The sequence below is a fragment of the Mytilus trossulus genome, chromosome 6, assembly GCF_036588685.1.
Source record: "Mytilus trossulus isolate FHL-02 chromosome 6, PNRI_Mtr1.1.1.hap1, whole genome shotgun sequence".
NCBI lineage: Eukaryota > Metazoa > Mollusca > Bivalvia > Mytilida > Mytilidae > Mytilus > Mytilus trossulus.
In genome coordinates this window covers 36,902,874-36,927,321 of record NC_086378.1, presented here as the reverse complement: position 1 = coordinate 36,927,321, position 24,448 = coordinate 36,902,874, and the positions used below count along the sequence as shown (strand labels likewise).

At 33.5% G+C, this 24,448-nt stretch overlaps 1 protein-coding gene across 2 annotated transcripts in view; it reads right to left on the bottom strand.

Annotated features, from left to right (window-relative positions):
- Nucleotides 1-670: 670 nt before the first annotated feature.
- Nucleotides 671-24,448, bottom strand: part of LOC134721261 (junctophilin-1-like) — a 71,362-nt gene continuing 47,584 nt past the window's right edge. For both annotated transcript variants that reach the window (XM_063584108.1, XM_063584109.1), the window contains 4 exons: nucleotides 17,324-18,125; nucleotides 7,425-7,543; nucleotides 3,905-4,899; nucleotides 671-1,682 (listed from right to left, as the gene is read on the bottom strand). In XM_063584108.1, coding sequence (XP_063440178.1) covers nucleotides 1,596-1,682; nucleotides 3,905-4,899; nucleotides 7,425-7,543; nucleotides 17,324-18,125 — 2,003 coding nt within the window. In that variant the 3' untranslated portion in view covers nucleotides 671-1,595. The remainder of the gene's footprint in view (nucleotides 1,683-3,904; nucleotides 4,900-7,424; nucleotides 7,544-17,323; nucleotides 18,126-24,448) is intronic.

Below are 24,448 nucleotides of genomic sequence, written 5' to 3'. Positions count from 1 at the left end.
ATCGGACTTAATTTTAAGGTGTCGCATTGATAAATGGATTGGTGAGTTTGACAGGTTGAGTATGATTTTATGAGCTCTGTTCACATTTTCTTTTAATTAAATGACTGTGATGCCTGGGAGGATTTCTAAAAGACTTATTATTATAGACTTTTCAAAGTTATAAAAGTTTCTCAATTAGATATTTAGATGAAGAGTAGTATTTGGATGTTATTAAACGAACTGTTTTCATTACTTTCATGTTTGAATGATGCCAACAGAATGACGTGTAAGGAATAAAAAAATCAGGAACCTGAAACAAATGAGAAAGTCTGTGTATTTTCAATGAATGTGACACTTGAACAAGATTTCAAATTGAAGTATCAGTTGAAACAGTGAGTATAGGACGAAGAGGTCTTCGTAATGAAACGCTTAAGCACACTTGGCCAGCATTTATTTCAGTATAAATGAATGCTGGGAGAAACACTGTACATGCGTTTCCCTCGGTTTTAGTTTGTTATCCCGATTTTGTTTTTTTGGCCATGGATTTATGAGTTTTGAACAGCGGTAAACTACTGTTGCCTTTAATACAATGATTCCTCTCCTAGCTTATTCATTTCACTTCTCGCTTGAAATATCTCGTTTTACTTAGTGAGTTGTACATAATTCTATAATAAAGACACAATAACACAAGTGGAAATAGGTAATGTATATTATTTTCATAAATAATGGTATTATACACAACATTCCTCTACAACCGCGGGTCAAAGGTCAACTATTAAACAGAGCTGAAAGACTTAACGGACTTCACACTGAATCCTTCTAACAAGTTGGTCAATTCCTTTGTTTATGACGTCATGGTAAGTGGTCACATGATTGTATGACGTTCAAACGTGTAACTCAACAAAAATGAAACAAACAATTTAAGCTCTTCCTATTAACAAAGTCACGTGACTGATATTCTGTGTATTTGTAAATATCCGATCAAATCTTTCATAACTTCATTCATAACTACTTTGTAAATTTTCTTACTTTCTCAACAAATTTATAAATAAAAGTAATAAATATCTATTATATCATTGAACAAGAAATAAATGTGAATCACAAAAAGACCACATTTTGTGGAAAACAAAATTACATTCAACTGGCACTGTTCTAAAATAAATTAACTAATATAAATAAATACAAACAGAGACGCAAACACGCATCAACCATTTATACCACAATTAAAATCTCAGAATCCCCTAGGAATGAAAAAACATGATCCTCGACTAAAAACTGGAGGTTCCAAAAATCAACATTGGCGCAACTCCATTGTTAGGGGAATGATATAAGGACATGTTGTACAAAATGGTGCTTCTGGTTTGGTACCAGATCAAAAAACAAGATGCTGATAGGTAGACTGGAATTGGCATTTAAGTATCTGATGATTATAAAATTCTCTTATGACTTCCAAAGACAAATTGTCCCAATCTTAACAACTATCTTCGTCTTGTCAGTGGGGTATCATTACTTGTCGTCTTCCTTGTTCACATCCGGGTCCGTAAACACCGCTTCCACGTCATTTCCGCAAGAACATGGCAGTAGTTGGTTCCCATGGTAGCTATGTTAAATGGTCATCAAGACATGATGTTAAAGAACATGGTAGCTAAACTTAGATTTAAAGCGATGACTAACACCAACAATTGGCGATGCTGCACGAAGTCCTGAAAAAAAAAAAAAAAATTCTTAATGTTATGGCATTTTAATTTACAGATCACTTTTATGCAATTCATGTCAGCGAGAGAGTAACACATACGTACATCCCAGTATCAGCAATTTTTTTTATTTAATAAAAAAGATTGTCGAACTAAGGAGGCTAACTCAAAATACTTTCTGATCATATTGAGTAAGCTACTGCCTTCTTTTTTAAAAGATTAATACATTACACCAATATTTTGCTGTATATATACTTGTAAAAGAATATATCTTTACATTTTAATCAAGAGATTAATAGAATATATTGACAGTATACTTCTAAAATGTTTATATGAAGAAAACAGTACATGGGCAAAAGTACGAGAAATTTAAAGCTTAAATGTTAGTCTTTTCTATAAAGCGAAATTTCTGTATTATTTTGTTACAAAGCACAACTTCACGAGCAACACGACGGGTGCCGCATTTGGAGCAGGATCTGCTTACCCTTCCGGAGCACCTGAGATCACCCCTAGTTTTTGGTGGTGTTCGTGTTGTTTATTCTTTAGTTTTCTATGTTGTGTCATATGTACTTTTGTTTTTCTGTTTGTCGTTTTCATTTTTAGCCATGGCGTTGTCAGTTTGTTTTAGATTTATGAGTTTGACTGTCCCTTTGGTATCTTTCGTCCCTCTTCAATTACCTCCCATTTAACAAAAGAAAACAAGATTTAATTCTTTGAATGAGTACGTATTATTTAAGTCTTGAAATAGCATCTTTCAAAAAAAAAATCATTCATTATGAAAATATTTTCTTGATCATGTTGATTATGTATTTTTCTTATATTTTTTTTTATCGTTCTCAAATTAATTGTTTTAAAAATATACAAAGCCCCAAAGTCTAAGAAAACCAGTAACCGCCAGCTTTTTAATCAACTGATGACATCAAATATAATTTTTGAACATTTGAACTCATAAAAAAAATGCAGGTCATGATAATATATGACAACACATCATCAAATTCAAATATTATCAAATATGATTTGGAATCAATTGATTTTAAAAGAAAAGTTACACTACGTATAAACCAAAAATTATCACTTTCATAGATTTTCTTTTTTCTTTGTGAAAAAGAACAAATTAACAACCAATCAACTGTTATAACTTTACAAATGCATATGTTTTTTCCAGCTGCTGTTTTGCTTTGATTGGTTTTCTATTAAAAACTAAGAAACAAGGCGAAAAATATCTAAGGGTTTTGCGATTTCCTTTAAAGCAAATTAAGAAATGAATCATGTTCACTTCGACTATAAACCAAAAATAATACTGCAGTACCTTTAGATAAAAAAAAATGACTTTCAAAAGGGAGAATATTGGTATGATTACATGATTATAACGAGATAACGAACCTAACCTTTGCAATATTTCTCATCTATGATAACAAATGGATAAGTGGATTGTGAAATTTTCTCAAATTCGAGAGCAATGGGTCATCACTCCTGTCGTAACCTCCATCACAGTTCCTTGTTTATATCATTGTTTTAGTTATTAACTTGTTCTTTTGTTTTGTTGATATGAAGACAAAAAGAAACAATTCGCAGTCCTTAGATTGTTATGTCCTCAAATCTATTCTTTGAATTAATTCTACTTTGCTTTGTATTCGCGAGATGCACACATACGAGGGCGCCAATTTCGGAAAAAAATCTTATGTTCTCTAGCTCTTGTTTCAATCAATGAATTAGTTTTGTCTCAAGCATGTCATTAAATTTTTGTTAGCGGTTTCCTTTTTTAACGCATTCTTTTATACCTTATTTACAGTTAAAGTCAGGTCATGAACTATGGATTAGACATAACTTCAATTGGATTTATAATTAATCATTGTTAACTTGGATCTTGTCTTTAGAACTCCTCTATTATCTTATGAAGTATTTTATCAGTATTCGTGTATAAGCTTCTGTTAAACCACCATATAGTTACAATAAAAGACCTGGAGTAAAGACTCTAGCAAAAAGATCAACCAAACCAAATGTATACTGCATTTTTGATTTCATCCCATGATGAGAAGGTTTTATTAATATAGGTATGTATATGTTGTGTTATCTCATATTCTATATATCTAGATTATGTTAATCACAAATCTTCTTGATTCGCGTACATAAGAAAATAAAGAATGATTTAAGTCAAAATTGCCCTTATTTATTTAAAACTTAACAGGCGGTAGTAAGTCAAACTACAGCAACCGAAAATGTTAAATTACCTTAAGATCACCAAGGATCACTCCTACATCACCCTGTCTTCGTCTTTCAGCTAATTCCTGAAGACGACGTAATTCATCTCGACGTGCGGTGCCAAGTTGATAAGCTTCTTCCCTGGACATAGGTTTGATTTCATTTGTCGTCTGCACAGTATGGATATCGGGAAGACTGCCATGTTTTCCAGATCTAAGCTGTCTTTCGCTTTCTATTAGGTACGCATTTTGAAGATTTCCTCGTGATGCACTTGGATTTATTTTGTTCTGAATTCCTTTGATTCGCTTCCTAATACCGTTTTCTATCACATAAGCTTCCGGATTTTTTCCAGCAATGTTATCACTGCTGACTGCAGTATGGTTCTCACGGACAGTTTGTTTGGCGTCATCATCTTCTTTTACAATGCAAGGCATAGTTCTTCTCCGTTGCAGAGATTTATTTTTAGCATCTTCGTCCATTGATTCGGACACACCAGAATCTGGCGAAGGATCTCCTATATGATTGGCTCGGTATTTATCGTCTAATAAATCCCGGCCTAATCCACTGTCGTCTTTCTGAGCAGAATATTGATCAAAATGATCATTTAAAATGGTGGAATTAAAAATTTCACTAATTCCTCGACCACGTCGGGATCCGGCAAGAAAGCTATAACGTCTAATTTTCAATGATGGACTACGGTTTCGCGGTGAATGATTTGGTATGTTTATGTTATCTTTACTACTGCTGCTAGTACTCAATGGATTAGGAGAAAGAAGGCTCAAAGAATTTAAATGATTTTGTTCCGAATGTGGATGATGAACAGGGCTGTCTTCCGGCGAAGAAAGTAGACCTCCAGATAGCGTGGAATCGATGTGATCTTCATCGACGTGTCCTTTTCTAACAAGCATGGACTGTGATCGACCATGAGGATTGTGATTTGACATTCCTTTCAGATGACTGAAATCGTATTCCTCATTTCCTGCTCCGCCATTTTCCTCCATTTTTTTCTTTATAATATCTGTTCCTAAAAAACACAAGTTAAAAGTAAAATTACGAATGATTAATTTGGCACAAATAGGTTTCGTCAATGGTCAGTAGATAATTCCAATTTCTTTTTTTTTTTTTTTTTTTACCATTTTTCTCTAATCTTTATTCATTTCCGTCATTATTCTCTTTTTTTTCATTATTTAACATCCCAATATTCTGGGGTTTTTTTATATTAATTTTTCTCCGTTCTTTTTTTTTCATTATATATTCACAGTCTTCGCCCATTACAAACCCCAACCAGACACTCCTTCACAAGATCTTTACACGTACTGGACACCTCACATAGTTTTGTTCGGTTTCGAAAACTCTGCGTAGTGTGTTTTGATGATGATAACCATGATACAAAATTAAAAGAGAGAGCGGACACAAAAATCGACATAAACTATCAGAATTTTTATGTTTTCTACGAGTTAAGAATTTGTTTTGTTCCTGAAGGAAAAGTCAATTTTTTTATGCTTTTCAAAATCCTTTCCTTAAAACAATTAGGTAAAATATACGTTTACGTTGATTTACTCATTGGGCATAAAAGGAGAAACCGCTAATATCTGTCTCAAATTGTGAATTAAATCGGTACTAATAAGATATTTAACATGTAGATTTGTAATTAATTCTTATCTATAGTTTAGGAAATTGAACAACTTCGGTATCAGCAATCACCATATGGCATGGTCAAACCTGATAAAGTTTGGCTGTTATCATTTCTGTGGATTTCGAAACACGGATAGTGTTAGCATTCTTAACAAGTTATCATTCATTGGGTCACTTAGACATGTTCTAGTTAACCCTATGTCAATGCCTGTTTGTCGTTAAAGAAAAAAATAACTGTGGTATTGCCTGCTGTTTTGTTTTCTCAGCTAGTATATTTTATCGCTTAAAACGAAGTTCACTTCAACCCTAAAACAGTTTTTTTAGAGTTGCACACGTTTCAAGTAAATGAACTCATCATATATACCAGGACTAAATATTATTTTAAATTTTACGCCAGACGGGCGTTTCGTCTACAAAAGACTCATCAGTGACGCTCGAATCCAAAAAAGTTTTTAAAAAAAGTTTTATAATAGTGCGGTTATACAAATTCTAATATGTCTTTGGATTCTTTTGACCTTCGACGTGTGGCCCTTATGATGTTATGATGAGATCAAACACGCATCTCATCTTTGACATTTATTTAATCTACAAAATACACCATTTTATATTGAGCTTTTTAAATTTATATATGCTTAGCAGCTTTTCAAAAATAATATTGTTATTATGTACAACATATGCTTTAAAATATTGTTTAAGTAAGCCTAATGTTTAACGAATTCAGCATTTTTTTCATTTGTCACTCTAGAACTAGTAAAGTGACACCATCACAATTCAAATTTGGTCTATATTTTGTAGTAATAGGCATCGAGTTTAAGTTTCAAAACATTTGATTGAGGCAAATTAAATTGTGAGAACGGAAACGAAAAATTTAGCAATGTTTCCATTTGTAAAGGGACATAACTCTAGAACAGTAATAGTTACAGCACCAAAATTCAAACTTGATCTGTGTTTTGTGGTAATAAGTATTTTGTACAAGTTTAAGTACATTTGGTTAAAACAAACCTAAGTTAGAGAACGGACACCCACTTAGAGACATGCGGATGTACGTACGTAGGTACGGACAAGGATAAAACTTAATGCCTCCTCCGGTTCAGTAGGTCTATAAAAATCAATGTTGTTTATTCAATTTTAAAGTTTGAAAACAGTGAACGCGTTTTCCTGTATTAGTGATTCAACATAGAATTACAAGAGCAATACATATGCAACTGTTTAACTGTCGATGAATATTAAAACTTCAAATTTTAATAAAGTGTAGTTCTACTTCAAAGCTTTGAAGGTGCAACTTCCAATTTTGACAAAGTGTAGTACTACTTCAAAGCTTTAAAAGTGCAATTAACTTTTTAACGGTCTCTAGTGGTAAAAAATGATGTCGTCGCACCTGTGTGTTTTGTTTTATGTTTATTCATTTTAAAACTGTCTAACGTTGAGGAGTAAACAAGGTTAATCTAGATCAATACGAACCTCAAAGCAAATAAAGTACTCTTTCCTATTTGGTTACTAATATTGCAAAAGTACAAATTTTCGACTGATATAACAAACCTTTCTAAAATTGAATGATGATGAATTTGAAAATTATTTAGAAAATAAAGTTTAAACTCTCTCACAAAAAGGTGACTCAAGAAGGACTTGGTATGTCCTTTTCTGTCATATAGCTCTTCAACTTATTCGGTTCTTATACATGTTTGGCTTTTAAATATCCGCGGCTTTAAACGTTCCTGGTTAAAGTAAATCAAGAAAAGCACTTCGGACGTATGAAATCTAAATAATATTGTTTTCTTTTTTGATGTGAGAAAATAATGTGATTTTCTCCAATGTATACGTGCTTTAAAGGTGTAAACGAATGAAGTAAATCTAATTACATAATCTATCCATCTTCCACTTCAAACTGCCATTTAATTCTTTTATATACATTACCTGGCTGGTGGAATTCCGGTGCATATTCCTTTGCTTTAATTCTGGCAATATCTGAATCCTGGTCTGCTTTCAGTGCCGCTTGATCTGCCTGTTCTGACTTTGCTCGAGCATTAGCCATTCTGAAACAAACAAAAATCCTAGTTTATTGGCATGTTTACTAAATGGAAGAAACATCAATATATAAATATATGGTCAAAAACACCTTTACTCTATCAAATAAAGTAAGATTTGAATGTTATGATTTTTTTTTCGCTAATTGAAATAGTGATTTCTTTCTTTTTTTGGCGACAAAGTTAACTGGTCAACATGTTTCTACATGTTTTGAAGACCAGTTGGTGGCCTTGGCCTATTTTCTGCTCTTTGGTCGGGTTGTTGAATCTATGGCAAATTCCCCATTTCCATTCTCAATTTTATTCCTCAAATACATATTCAATTATTTTGTGTATGACGGTTTGGTTAGCTGACATATACGTTTATTTCATTTTTTTTTTTATTTCAGATTTGCTTTCGGAACTTTGTTTTACACATTCTGATCTATGTTCAGGTATTATATTTCTTTTTTTTCTGCTAACATGATAGTCTTGTTTATATTCAATTGTCTCATTATTACTCAACCAAATGGGAATATTGGTTGACATAATGGATGCAATTAAATGGTGGGTCATTAGTGACTGTGGTCATAACCCACCCACATAACATTATGGAATTATTCTTGCTATAATTTGCGTCATTGAAAATTTTTACCGCAGAATTAAGCCATATTATAAGATGTTGTGTTAATTGCAAAACCTGTAAACGTAAACCACAAATTGATATTGAGTATTAAAAGTTTATCTTAGAAAAGAAATATTAGTGATATATGATCACGAGACAAAATTCCCTTGAATATTTCGTCACGTTTTTACGACACTGACAGAAATGGCAATTGGTTGAAATACCAGGCATTCACAATTCGTTAATATACAACAAATATTTTCCTCCAAATGGTAGCAAAACAAAACTATTATCAAACAAAATTAACGTTATAAGTAACAAAACTAAAGATTTGTCAAAACAACGCATACATACATAAACAATATACGTACATTGTCGTGAATATCAATTTCATTTGTGAAATCTTTAGAACCAGGAAGAAACACGATGCTACACCGAGCTTCTTATCCTGGTTCAAATCGAGTACAAATCTGACTATGTACGATAACTGTAACTTGAATGGATTTAAAAAAAAAAGAAACTTGGATTTGTATTTGTAAAATAGCTTAAGGTAAATTGCAAGCTGAAAGATACAACGTACTCTAACCGGTCAGTGGCCTTTCAACGTGAAAAATATAATTAAAAGTGATATAATAATGATGAACTTAAATAAACAGCTCAATCTGCCGAATAATTGTCTCGCTGGGTATTATGGTATGATTACAAGTAAAGATTTTACTCAAGTAAATTTACGGGTCATTCTCTCCGTATCATGATGATAAAACACTTATGTTATCTGATTTTCCATATATAAACACAGGATAAGTGTAAAATGAGTAATTACTGATGAAAACGATTGATATTTATCGCAGATGCTAGATCGCGCCAAGAACATCCTTGTACTTATCAGTAGACACATTCTGCGATCTGGTGCATTTGTTACATATATCGTTACAAGGATTGAAAATTCACTTTATCAATCATCAATTATTTGAAGATAATTTTATCTGTGCAAACATATGAATGAATTGTTTTATACTTTTAAATCAACTTTATAGCAAGTGTGGACACAGATTAATGTTGTCTGATTGGAAAATTTCTATAATGACTTATAAAGTTATTTCTTAACTATAAATTTGAATTATACATTCTGTCCATGTTAAGAATACTCACATTATTTATTCCAATAAGAAAAGGGGTTCACCGTTGAGAACATAGCTCTCCTCCTAAATTTGTTAGAATCAAGCCACTTATAAGATTTTTAATGTGTATGTTATTAATCGATCATGTGTACATGACTTACGATTCCCTTTCAATGCATGTTGATACTTTGAAAATAAGAGCTATTTGTTCAATTTCGATATTTTATTCGATTCCAAATTTAGCTCAAACTGCGTACCTGAAGGTCGATTAATAGTCAATAAAACCAGAGACATATACATGTCTCTGATAAAACACAATATATACATTTAAGAAAGCACAGGGGGATTTAAAGGGGTTTTCAGGGGGCCTGCATCCCTTTTGTGGGAAACATTTGTTTGATTATATATGGAATCACTGAGGCATGACTGGAGTGTACTCCTTTTAGTCAGTCAGTGGGCCCCTCGGCCCCCTAATGATTTTTTTTTTGGATCCGGCACTTAGTTGTGTCCTACCCTTTCAAGATAATCTTTGTTTTCCATGCGTTCTCAGTGTTGGTTGATATACATGATACAGTCTAACATTTGATTTTGTCTGGTTTGTGGACTCCCCCCCCCCTTTTTTTGATTGACCTTTGAGTTCGGAATGTTTTTAAATTTTGTTTTACTTCAAGATGTCTTTGCTTTAAACAAAATAATTATAACTTTGATTCGGACTATCAAGTGGTAATCGGATTAACTTAATAAGCTCACAAAAAATACCAGTATACCTTTCGTTCATAGTAGAAGATTTGCGATAATGATAGAAAACATTCGTATGGTTTGTGTATATATTGCATGTGTTTAGTAATTCTTCTAATCTGTACAGAAGATTGTAAACTTATAAGACAAAACTTGAACAGTAAGATATTTGAAGAATGCATAGAACTACCATGTTTCAGGATAGTACACAAGATTTCAGATATGTATATAGTATTTTCCACTACATGTATTTATGACATTTTTGTATTTGCATGTTAAATCTATTTAGAGGTACAATAGCTAATATCTATTGTTATACAAGTCAAGAAACGAGCAGATATTTTTCCTCAGAAGGTATGATTGCATTGTCATCATGTCAAAAATGCTGAAGTGCAAAGCAACGGGTGTTTTTACATTATAGATGTTCCACTGATAAAGTTATGGAGAAAGTAGAGCATTTTTTTCATTAATTTAACCAATCATATAATTACATTTACAGTCAATTTCATTGAGTGTGTAGGCAAAGGTAATATCTTTGGTTAGCTTGCTTGTAAGCTGAACCGTGAAGTCTGTTAGGTAAACTGCAGACTAGTCCGACAGATAACTTATTTATCTGTCAGTAGGAATAGGCTTCGAAAGGAGGGTAGTATACCTGACCTTATAATCACTTAACGGTTTAGCTAACAAGCAAGCTTACCAAAGATATTGTAGAAATTAGTGCTGAGGTCGTCTAATGGTGGACGACCATGGATGATCTGGGATTTTCAAAAGAAGGACAAACCAATATTGGGGGTGTAAAATAGAAATTGTTCTTCAATTTAAATCTGGGTAACCCGGACCTTCTCGGAATCCCTCTAGGTCATTCAACGTTCACAAGTTATCTACACCCGCGCAGACAAACCCGAAGTTCCTTAATCGTTAGGGCAGTTTTCAGTTGTTTTGTGTTGTTTAAAGTTATGAAATAAGTTAAGTTTTTGTTAGCTGTCTCACGCATTTACCTCTTATCTACATTTTTGCACTTTTTTAAGTGATACAGACAGAAATACCATTCAACTTTATTTCTATCTCTGTGTGGTTCCACTTTTAACTGTGAAAACATTGAAATGATTGAATCTCTTATTATTGTTGATATACATCAAAGAAAAATAAATTACTCAAGTAATTCTTCAAGTATTGTGATATCTTAAGATAAAACTCCCATAATAGAGAGTCTATAAGGGGGAACTTCATTTCAGTATTAATTATTTGTGTCATTTTTTTTTCTATTCTTTATACTTTTGCCAATTTTCCATATGATTATCCTGTATATTTTTGCATCCTCTAATTTTTTTTTTCTTATGTTGCCAATTGTTCTGTATTCTGCATTAGTCTGTGAATCCCACCCAGACCCTCATAATAGAAAATTCGATTTAAGTAAGAATCAAGGATAACATTTAAATAGACTAGCTGAACTTCAATTTGCCTGAATAACGATGACATAACTGTCTTTCACGTTTTCCTGTAATATTTTATAAAAGTGTATATAGCTCTTAAAAATACACTAATACTTAATTAAGTTCCTTTTTACCCACTAAACAGCTGTCTTTTGTGTCTTGTTTTTTTTAGGAATAAAAACAAGTATCTGCATAGACCGCAGACGTGATTGAGAAAAATACCATTAAGTGCAAATAAAAAGTGGAAAGGCAAGGAAAATCGAAGAAAAAACAATCAAATTGCAGTCACAACTCATCCTAGGTTGTATTTTAACTTCAAACACGGACAAAATAAATAAAGTCTTTAGCTCTTCAATGACTGCAGCAGAATATACTAGTGAAAGCAACGATTATCGGGATTACATATTAGTAAATAAAAGCAGACGTTTACACAAGAATTAATCGATTATTTGGAGAAAACATCCTGGTAATTAACTCTAAAATCCTCCATAGCAGGTGGAAGCAAAACCTCAATATAAAATTTCAATTACGACGACACATTTCTAAAGCAATTAGGTCGGCAACGGCAGTATAGTTGTTATGTTTACACAACTATTTAATATCGAATGCCAGCTTTAAACAAGAGAGCTGTCACAAAACTGGGAAATACTGGTAGTATGTCATGAAATGGACATGAAAATTATTGATTAACATCTTATAGAGTTGATTAATCATTTGTGCAAAGATACAGAAAATAACGTATTGAGAGACACCAGAAAAATACATCTGACAGAAACTTTTGAACATCTTCTCACGAATAAGTTTCAAAGCTATCCTTACAGTTCCACTACCTCTTATAACTCACTCAAAATGCAGTTACTAGTTAAGAAATAATTCTGTCATGCCATGTTCTATGCTCATTTTAACATGGGTAGGCATTATATTATCTTAATACCGAGCGTTAACGAGGTATTTAAAAATGTTTACAAATATAATACCAATGTTGAAATGAGCATAGAGCATGGCATGATAGAATTATTTCGATTCTAATAGGAATATTTTGAACTTACGTACTCCAAAGCGGACCTATAGTAGACACTCGAAATGTCGCCATTTTGATTTGATGAACAAAAAAAGTTGTAGAAAAATCAACAGATTATCAATAAAAAAGAACAGAAACATAGAATGAAATTTGAAAAAAATACGCAGGTCAGGAGTTTTGAGTAAAAAAAAAGACAGGATGAGACACTTGGCAAAAAAAAAAAGCTAGGACGACAATTTAGGTAAAAAAAAGTCAGGATAAATTAAAAAAAAAAAGGCAGGACCGAACAGAGTGGAAAATAAAAATGCAGGACAGAGATTACAGCTTAAAAAATGCAGGAAAAAAATTTTCATCCTTAGACCCCCCCCCCCCCCCCTCCCCCCATAAAAATCAAATGGTAGCTCCCTAAAGAAGAACGTCATCATATTTTAATTGTAGTTAAAAAGCGATAACCTTGTTTATCGACGTTTGTCTCCAGATTTTTTTATATTTATAACCTGTGTATTTTCCAAGCGCAGATCCTGGTTTTGATGTCGGGAGAGGGCCGCCTCCAGAGAATAAAGAATTGGAGGACATTATTTTGACACAAACTGACTGTCAGTATAATTTTATCTTCATTAAAAAAAATCTGGTTTGGATGATGGGGTGTTATATTGATGCATACAATATTAAGATTTATCTTACCTCCTATGCATTTCTAGGAATATGATTGGTTGAAAGCGACCTCGTGGTGACCGTGTATATTTCATATTAGGTTAGTAGGGAGGCGGGGCTTATTTCAATACACGGTTAGTAGTGGATTTACGACTAAGGCACTGTTTAATTATTTAAAAGTATTGAAAGTTCTGTTGAATGTTGTTATATTAAAGTTGTTGATAACAGATATGTATCGTTTACATATTTTTTTTTAGTGCAGACCAATTGAAGAAGGTTATGAAAATTGAACACTTGAACATAAGAATATGTGTTATGATAGCAAATAAGACAACTTTCGTCTAAATTCAACAAATAAAGATAGTCGGCAAGATAAATTCGTTACATAGTGTGCTAGTGACCTAATATGATATATACAGGGTAAGTAAATGGATTTTGTTCATATTAGAAGGCCTAATATGATGACATGAAGTTGTTACATCTTTGTTCATAGGTCTTTGTGTAGACAGTTGTCTCATTCCTATTTATGTAAGATCTTATATATATATTGTTTAGTTGTCGCATTTTTCATCAATATTGTCCCGGGTTAGGAGAGGATTTTATAGACGCTCACAAACAGCTTAATCCTGCCACATTCTGTATGTGCCTTACGAAGCCTGGACCATTTGTGTTTGCTGTTGGTTCATGTTATATTTATTTTTCGTTTGAATTGTTTTACATTGTTCATTTCGAGCTATACGGTGTGGTTTTTCTCATTGTTGAAGGCCTTATGGTGGCCTATAATAAATTATATCCACTTCATTCGATACCGGGTGAATATTTAATCTCATTGGCAATCATACCACATCTTCTTTGTTTAAGTATTTAAAATCAACGTTTTTCGACACCTATCGAACTTCTGGATCATTTTTCATCCATTTCTTAATAGAATCTCAAATTTCACCCTCTATAGAAATTTATTTTATTTTCAAACGCTTAGATAAAACATGCACCTTTTAAAGGTGTATAAAATGTTGACGACCGTGACAATTTGTTGACTTGGATGAGATATATCGCAAACATGCATTTAAGAGTGTATCATGCTAATGAAAGAAGGGATAACCTTTTTCTGTATATTTTTCACCACTCGACGTCATGCAACATTCAATCAATCAATAAAATTGAGAATGGAAATGGGGAATGTGTCAAAGAGACAATAACCCGACAACAGACAACATCAGAAGGTCACCAACATATCTTAACATGTTTTCGCATGTATGTATCTTGTACTTTACTAGAAACACATGTATGCAGTAAAAATTAAGAGATCTTTCGAACTAAACTCAACCGCTGGGCGTACTATGCCAATGATATCGCTCGTGAATGAAATGTGCATTTACCTGTCAATATATCATACCAAATATAGTTTGTTCGAACTATTCTTTCTTTTTAGACTTGAATAAGACGCAAAAACCACTACTCATATCCAATATATATATATATATATATCAGTGATTATATCTGGTACAGATAAAATTACAAAGAAAACGTGATAGAAAGACAAAGACAATAGATAAATAATTAACTTAATGGGGGAAAAGGTTTAATTTGCGTACTTTAAGTTTTTATGTCAAATTTCAGTTAGGTTATATATATATATACTAATGTCATTTTAATTTGCCATATCTAATGACGTCAAAATGACAAACATATTGAAACCAGTCAGATTCGGATTTAGGAGTGGGAGGAGAGCTTAGCCTCAGCTGAAAAGGGATGTTTGCTTGTCATGTTTTTGATTTTTTTGTCAGATTTTTAAAATCCTCTGGTTTTATCCATTTGAATGCATTAAAAAAATTGCCCATTGAATAATTGTATAGACTTTTTACAAGTAACGCTCCTCGCAAACTTTGACTTGGCTAAGGTTCTCCCTCTTCTTTTTTTTTTTTATTAAATCCTGGATCCGCACCTATCAATTGGTATTGTAAGACATAAGGAAGTCCCGAACGGATGGGGGCCTCGGTGGCCGAGTTGTCTAATTGTTCTTCTATAGTTTGCACTAGTAGCTAACACTGATATGTTGGCGTGTCTCTCCAGGAATGAAAAAAGACCAAAAGTGGTGTTTAACACCAAAAATCAATCAATCAGTCCAATAGGAGGGATAATCATGATGAATTTAGACTCTAGTCGGGTTAACTGGTATGTGCAAATCACTTCGCATTTATGCAATCCGATAGACCTGTCATGCAACCCTTTGACAAACGTAGTCACGACATGGTGAGAGAGTATTTGCAACAATCTCAAAATGGGTAAAAAAAACCATCTTTCAAGGTAAATTAAATAAAAATTCTAAAATTGACTATTTCGACCATGCTGACGTATCTTCAGATTTTTTTGACGGTCATGTTTGCTATATTTACTAATACTCTCTTTATTAGTGGAGATAAAATAAAATGTTCCACAAGGCAGTATGATACGACAGCAGAGGTCGAACATTAAACAGCTGTGAAAAGAATGGACAAAACATTCAAGCTTGATATAGCTCTGAATTCGGATTGTAATCGGAGATTGTATTTGACACAACATAGGTTTCTGATACAGAATCATGAATGATTGTGGTGAACACACTGTGGTCTAAGAACTTAAAAATTTGATAGTATGGTCCAATATTCAAAATAGACCAAAATCTAATTATGTGGTTAGATAAGGCATATCAAAGAACCCCAATACTAGTAATTCAACTTTTGAAAAAATAAAGTCTGTTTTACCCTTTGGATCGCAATAAGGACCAAGTTGATAACGGGGCCTCGAATACAAAATCTAAATACTTATTTGTAGATCTTAAATAGCTTTGCACACTCGAAATTATCTCACTCTAAGTACTGTTTTTGAAAATAATGCACACATGATTAAAAAAAATGTCAAGGACAATAAACCCCACTGGATGTTAAGCAGCCAACAAGCAAGCAATTGAAGACGATAACTTCTTAAAGGGTCCAATTGTCGATTTCAACCAAATTGATTTTTTCGTAGATCTTACAAATTCTCTCATGGGCTATTTACAATAGGTTCCGCTAAAAGGGTATAGACATCATTATTCCAGGGCATTACATAACCCTTTCAGGAAGGATCTTAATCGTTAAATTTTAATGTTTCTACGGGTATTACAGCCTTGTCTTACTTTTGTCCAGGAAACCAACCATCTATTTTAAACTTTCACATTCAAGCAAATTCATTGGATAAGATAATTTACCTTGTGCCGAAGGATTATTGAATTGGTGATTTTTTTATGGTTTGACCAGAATCACGTTTACGCCAATCTGCTCTTAAGATATAAACACACCTAAATTGACTCAATGTTATATTTTAACATAAGAAACATTGCGAGTGTCACTAGCGGGGCATTAGCTTCTAGAGCATCTGAAATCTGAATCGATTTTATGTATGTGTTCATGTTTTTGTGAAGTGTTGCTAGTCTTTTTGACTTTTTCTGGCAATGTTGCTGTCTGCTTTTATTTGGCTTGTGCTTTTTGATTACCCCAGTTTTTCATTTATATTATTATATTATATTCAGAGTATAATTTTATGACAAGTATGGGATGAATAAAAAATCTGGCCATTTTTCTGTCGAATGTGTTGCAAGCTTACAAAGCTTAATTGCACCACGAACTGAACAAATAAATAGTATAATTTAGGAAGATATATGTAGTTTCAACTGGTTTTATTTTTATCGGACTTTAATAATGGTTGCCATTTGTATTTACAAAATTTACTAGAGTTCCGGATAGTAGTTGTTTCAATGTCGACATTTTTTTCTATCTTACTCAAAGACTAATTAAGCAGATGACATAGTTTTAAGAGATTTCCCCAAAAAATATTCTATCATACGTTTCTGTTGCGATACCACTGGACATCATCCGGTTTAAAACTTATGGTTAGGTGTCATTAACCATATATTTTGTTGTTCTGTGCATGCAAGGCCATGTTGTTGATCCCAAATTAGAGACATGTGTATGTAAAAGACCAAAACCCTGTACAACAGACCATCTCGGAACTACTTTATTGCCTAGATTTTCTTAGTTTTGATTTTTGATGTATTCTATATATTTTATTAAATAATGTATCTCACCTAAATATTCTGGTGCTGTTATTTACCATTTGTAATATTTGCAAGGTATATAAACATATCTTTGGGAAAAACCTTAATTAGTAGTTTCGTATTTATGGTTTATCATAACTCACCTAGTAATAGCTATGTCAGCTTTTTGTAGTGCTATTTGTGCTGCTCTTTGAGCTGATAAAACTGCATTGTCTACCCGTTCACGTAATTTGGAAGTCCGAATTAAAAATAATTTATTTTTCTTTCCTGACGATATTAACACATTGTTTTTATATTTCCCTTCTTCTCTGGTGCCATCTTTAAACGTAGTCACTCCGTAACCGTATTTTTTATTATTTATCCACTCTCCTTCGTATCGTAGCCCATCGGATCGTTCACTTACGCCAAAACCAGAGCGTTTATCATTTTTCCACTCTCCCATATACGTTTCTGTGACATTAACATCAGTAATATCATCTTGACTAACAAAAGAAAGATTACTATCTGTGTACATGGAGGCATTTGTCATCCCTGATTGTGTTGAATCGGCACTAACATGACTTATACTACTGATCGTGCTCCGTACGGAACCTGTTTGACGTTTTGGTGAATCGTTTATATCTCCGGTGCTTTTTTGTTTCTTGAGTTTTAATCCAGACATGAGTGTTTTTCGTAAACTAGTGCGGCCCTGTTTATCAAAAATTGACTTTCGACGTGCTGGGGGAGTTTCATCACTTTTAGCTTTGAGGACAAATCCCCCTCGACTTTCGTCAAGTTTTTTATCACGACTTTTAACTACCATTTCATCCTCATTTTCGCTGCGTAGGGATGTCAATGAAGCTCGTAATGCTTTTGGACGATAATATGAGGCCAGGCCATAGGGGACACTTTGTCGTACACCATAGCCGTGTCTCATTCCTCTTAACCATTGTCCCTGATATGTACCTGTCAAAAATAAACGTAACGTATCATTTTATGTTCCTTAAATTATTATATTATTTATACACAAGATTATATTGATGCATGCTTAAAATATAAGACAGTGCTTTTCATTGATATAAGCACCCACCACAAAAAAAATAAAATAATTAACAATAGACAAAGACACTAAACGAACTCAGGTGCTCCGGAAGGGTAAGCATATCCTGCTCCACATGTGGCACCCGTCGTGATGCTTATCATCAAGAAGTATCCATATACTAGGAAAACTTAGCTTCAGGGCTGATATGCATAAAACCACTTAAGTTAAGATACCCAATCGTAGTACTTGTTCATCGTAATACATATATTTGGAAAAATCCGTCCGTTCGGAACAAACCTTGACTTAGTAAGTAGTTTTATGTTTAATCAGCCTTTGGTTCTTATGTGTTTGTAGGGTTTGTAAATCAGTACACGCTTTAGCAGGAGACGATTGGCCTGTCGACGCATCAAGACTTGTTCTTTTTGGAGTGCATGCGATCCTCTGAGTTTTTGTTTGTTACTTTGCTTGTGTCTCTTCTTGGGCGCAAATTACGGAGATTTGAAAATCGGTAAACTCTACTGAAGCCTCATTCTGATCTGTTTCTTACGTTTAAAGAGTTTAAAGAACACTTACATCTTTTATATAAAAGCATGCACAGGAATTAAACATTTGATCAACTTGCTTTCTATGTATGCTTGGATGTTTGCAAACAATTGGTAGGCGAAGTTGCAGTCTGTTAATATATACTGGGAATTGATTGCCCATTTGGACAATGAAAGTTCTTTGAAGCAACTCTTTGAGTGGGTCCGTATAAGAGGCCTATTACAGCTAGTGCGAAAATGTCTGTACCAATCAAATCAAATTTTCCAGGGCAGTCCAAATTTACCTGGCCTTCTTCCAGTAAAGAAAATGCATAACAACTTTGTTTGGGATTTTTTTTACCGTCTTATACAATAGATATATAGAACAGTGAAAAAAAATGAAAACAGTTCGGCCTTTTGGATTTTTATCGTTTATTCACTAGAAAAAAATATAAAGACTGAAAATATCATTATCAAAGAAAATCTGGACTTTGGTAATTTGTATAATTTTAATTTCATGTCAAACACCTTAAGTTTTCGTCCATCATGACAAAAAAACTAAAGACTTACAATCTTGCACTATATTGTTTAATTTTTAAGATGTGTTGATTGTATATATAAAAGTGTAAACTTATAAAAATATGCAAATTATTTGATGGCCTTTGAAAGAGTACACCAGGTCGCATTTATCCTTTTACATGCTTCATTTCGTTCAGCTGCTCTAATCCAATTAACTTTAAAGCTCTCCGAGAATTCTATATATTCTATAAATGTGTTTTGTTGAGTGTGTAGATTAAAAATATGACAACTATTTTTATACCACTCATTTCCGTATTAAAGTTACATTCTAACGCATATATATAAATTGTATGTATTTAACTCAAGCATGTTTATAATCCTCAGTGCTTCAACTTTAAATACGCAAAGAGGTGGAATCAATATAAATGACAGTACATTTTCCTCTTAAGACTTATATTAACAATTTATGACTTATTAGTCTAATGTGTTTTGAATAATTTAGCCTAAATTGTTTAAATTAGATCATCAACCAAAAAGATCAATAAGGTAACAAATGGTCATGATTGATCAGAGAATGGGAGATCTATTTTATCGTGTTCCATAATTATTCCGCAGTACAGATGTCAACAACTGATTATCGGGTTTATCGGAAGCTTTTTCACAGCTTTTATTCACCGATGGAATTCTTGTTTCCAGGTGTAATAACGAACTCAACAATGCGGTGATATGTAGTTGCATGAAGAAAAAAATATTCCCCGAGGCATTGTCGAGTATGAATCGATTCTTTCATTATGTAGAGCCATAATGAATTGTTTAACAGAACTACAAATCAATTTTTGTAGTTTGAAACCTTTGATCGTGTTGTAGAAATTAAAATAACATATAATACGAGTTTGATTGTATGCTCATATTTTTCTTTCCATCCCATGACATAATACTTTTAATATTTTAAAAATGAACATTTAAACGAAATTACATTTAAAATCAAAGTGCTGGATAGCACCTGTGGAAAGTTTGCAACGGTAGATTGTAATATTTCAAATAGATTGTGTGTAGATTGCATGGTTAACTTTTTTCCTACTTAAAAAAGAAAAAAACTTGATCAAGAAATAATTGTAACAGGATGCTGCTACGAAGTCTCCCAAACAAAGCTCTCAAAATTAGTCATTCCCACGGTCTAGTAAAGTGATATTCATGATTTGGGGGTGTGGATCTAGACAGTTTACAAGTTCTCAAACAGGCAGGAGGTAGGGTAAGAGTGGCCCTAGGGTACTAGCCTTTTATTTCATCTGATTTGTTTTATTATTCCGTACAAGAATATAATATGTTGTTTCAGTGTGGGGATTTCAACAGATTTCAAGTTTTCGAAAAGGGGGTGGATCTTGACTGTTTACAAGTTCTCAAAACAGGATGGGGTGGGTTACACCGAGGGACTTCCTTATATTTCACTTTATTCGTTTTGTTGTCCAATACAAGAATATTTATGATTAAGGGTTGGGGATCTCAACCGTTTACAAGTTCTCAAACATGAGGGGTTGGGGATGACTCAGAGGTACTCCCCCTATATTTCATTGGTTTTGTTTTGTTGCCCCATAAAAGAATATATATGGTTTAGGGGTGATCATCTCGACCGTATAAGTTTTCAAAAAGAAGTTGGTGGGGTCACCCCTGTGGACTTCTACTAGTATATTTCATTTTGATTTATTTTATTTTCTCATACAAAAATATATATGGTTTGTGGGTAGGGATCTCAACCGTTTACAAGTTCTCAAATAACAAGTGGGAGTGACCCCTAGGGACTCGCCTTCTTTTGAATTTGATTTGTTTTATTGTCCAGTACACGAATATATATGGTTAAGGGGTGAGGATCTTGACCGTTTACATGTTCTCAGACATGAGGGTGTGGGGCTGACCCAGAGGGACACCCACTTTATTTCATTTGATTTGTTTTGTTGCCACATACAAAAATATATATGGTTTAGGGGTGGGGATCTCGACAGTTTCTAAGTTTTCGAAAAGAAAGGGGTGGGATGACTGACCCCTCTGGAGTTCCTCTATATTTCATTTGATTTATTTCATTGTCCCATACAATAATATAAATGGTATATGGGTGGAGATCTCAACTGTTAATAAGTTCTCAAAAAAAAAAACCAGGGGGTGAGAGTGACCCCAGGGGACTCGCCTTTTATTTCATTTGATTTGTTTTATTGTAACGTATAAGAACATATAATGTTTAGGGGTGGGGATCTGACTGTTTTAAGTATTCAAACATGAGGGGTTGGGTGAGGTGACACCATGGACTCAACCTAAATTTAATTTGATTTGTTTTATGGTCCTGTGATCATTACTGAAAACCATGTGTGTATGTCACTTACTGTTTTCTTCAAGTTTATAATTAAGGTCTTTCCTTTTACAAAAGGGAAAGACCTTACTGTATTTCTTCTGTTTATTAAGGTCTTTCCTTTTACTAAAGGGAAAGACCTTACTGTATTTCTTCTGATTATTATTATTATTATTATTATTATTATTATTATTATTAAGGTCTTTCCTTTTACAAAAGGGAAAGACCTTACTGTATTTCTTCTGTTTATTATTATTCTTTTTCCGCCAAACTTTGACGAAGTTAGCAGCCTAAACCATAAGACGTGTCGCTTTCATGTTCACACTTTGTATCGGTGTCATGAATACCTATCTGGAACTCACCCTTTTAGTCGAAATATTTTGTCGGTTCGGAGTAATTCCTCCGAAACCAAAAAACCTTGTTATCGTTCCAACACCGTAACCGTAATAGGTAGAAAATAAACGAAGGGTGAAATTTGTTCAGGACCAGACCCCGGTTCTTCGTTACATTTGGATCGAAAAGATTCAACGACTCATTGGTAGGGTTATGCCCCTATGAAAATTAACCGGTGTCGGTGGACAACCAAAACTCAGAAACCGTAAGTCGTAGAGACCTAGGATTTTCACCATTCATCATCAATTCATGTGACTTTGAAAAATACCTTAAGGTCAAATGTGTATGTTGACCTTGACCTTTGACCTAACACCTTGTTATCAGAACAACTCAGAAACCATTATACTTACAGAAGTTTTAAATAGTGGAAAATGTTTGGGTCATTACGGGGCAACTTTGTTACATTTTGACCGAAGAGATTTGACCTTTTTGTAAGGGGCATAACCCCTGTTTTAGGTTTCTGAAAAGACAAAATCAGCTTTTACTATATAACCAAAGGTCCTAGGCGCATGGGGTCTTCAGCAATGACATTTGGGACCAATGACCTTGACAAAGGTCAAAAGGTCAAAGGTCAAGGTAATGTACCAGATAGCGAATTTAGTGATTTTAACCTTATTTAAGAGATTTTCAATGTGTTTTAAAGATTTTCAGTGTGTTTTAAAGCTTTTTAAGGTTGACCTTGACCTTTGACCTTAAAACTTTTAACTCGATATCTCAAAAACGATTGTACTTACAGAAATAGTAAATAGTGAAAAACGCGTTGAGGTGGATGAGGCGCAACTTTTTGACATTTGACCGAAGAGATTTGACCTTTCTATAAGTGGCATAACCCCTGTTTTAGGTTTCTGAAAAGACAAAATCAGCTTTTACTATATAACCAAAGGTCCTAGACCCTTGGGGTCTTCAGTAATGGCATTGGGGACTAATGACCTTGACAAAGGTCAAGGGTCATGTCCCAGATAGCGAATTTAGTGTTTTTAACCTTTTATAAAGGATTTTTAGTGTGTTTTGGAGCTTTTTAAGGTTGACCTTGACCTTTTCAATACATTCTACGTCTGTTGGAACATGTATTTTACATTACAAAAGGAAAGACCTCTCAATTGTTCAAGAACAATTGACAGTTTAATTATTATTAAGGTCTTTCCTTTTACAAAAGGGAAAGACCTTACTGTATTTCTTTTGTTTATTATTATTATTAAGGTCTTTCCTTTTACTAAAGGGAAAGACCTTACTGTATTTCTTCTGATTATTATTATTAAGGTCTTTCCTTTTACAAAAGGGAAAGACCTTACTGTATTTCTTTTGTTTATTATTATTATTATTATTATTCTTCCGCCAAACTTTGACGAAGTTAGCAGCCTAAACCGTAAGACGTGTCGCTTTCATGTTCACACTTTGTATCGGTGTCATGAATACCTATCTGGAACTCACCCTGTTAGTCGAAATATTTTGTCGGTTCGGAGTAATCCCTCCGAAACCAAAAAACCTTGTTATCGTTCCAACACCGTAACCATAATAGGTAGAAAAAAAACAAAGGGTGAAATTTGTTCAGGACCAGACACCGGTTCTTCGTTACATTTGGATCGAAAAGATTCAACGACTCATTGGTAGGGTTATGCCCCTATGAAAATTAACCGGTGTCGGTTGGCCACCAAAACTCAGAAACCGTAAGTCGTAGACACATAGGATCTTCACCAATCATCTTCATTTCATGTATCTTTAAAAAATACCTCAAGGTCAAATTTGTATGTTGACCTTGACCTTTGACCTAACACCTTGTTATGGGATAATCTCAGAAACCATTATACTTACAGAAGTTTTAAATAGTGGAAAATGTTTGGGTCTTTATGGCGCAACTTTGTTACATTTTGACCGAAGAGATTTGACCTTTCTATAAGGGGCATAACCCCTGTTTTAGGTTTCTGAAAAGACAAAATCAGCTTTTACTATATAACCAAAGGTCCTAGACCCTTGGGGTCTTCAGTAATGGCATTGGGGACTAATGACCTTGACAAGGTCAAAAGGTCAAAGGTCAAGGTCATGTCCAAAATCGCGAATTATGTGTTTTTGACCTTATTTAATGGATTTTTAGTGTATTTTTAACCTTTTTTTAGGTTGACCTTGACCTTTCAATACATTCTACGTGTATTGGAAAATGTATTTTACATTACAAAAGGAAAGACCTCTCAATTGTTCAAGAACAATTGACAGTTTAATTATTATTATTATTATTATTATTCTTCTTGTTCCGCCAAACTTTGACAAAATTTCCCTCCGTAACCGTAAGACGTGTCGCTTTCATGTTCACACTTTGTATCGGTGTCATGAATACCTATCCGGAACTCACCCTGTGAGTCGAAATATTTTGTCGGTTCGGAGTAATCCCTCCGAAACCCAAAAACCTTGTTATCGTTCCAACACCATAACCGTAATAGGTAGAAAAAAAATGAAGGGTGAAATTTGTTCAGGACCA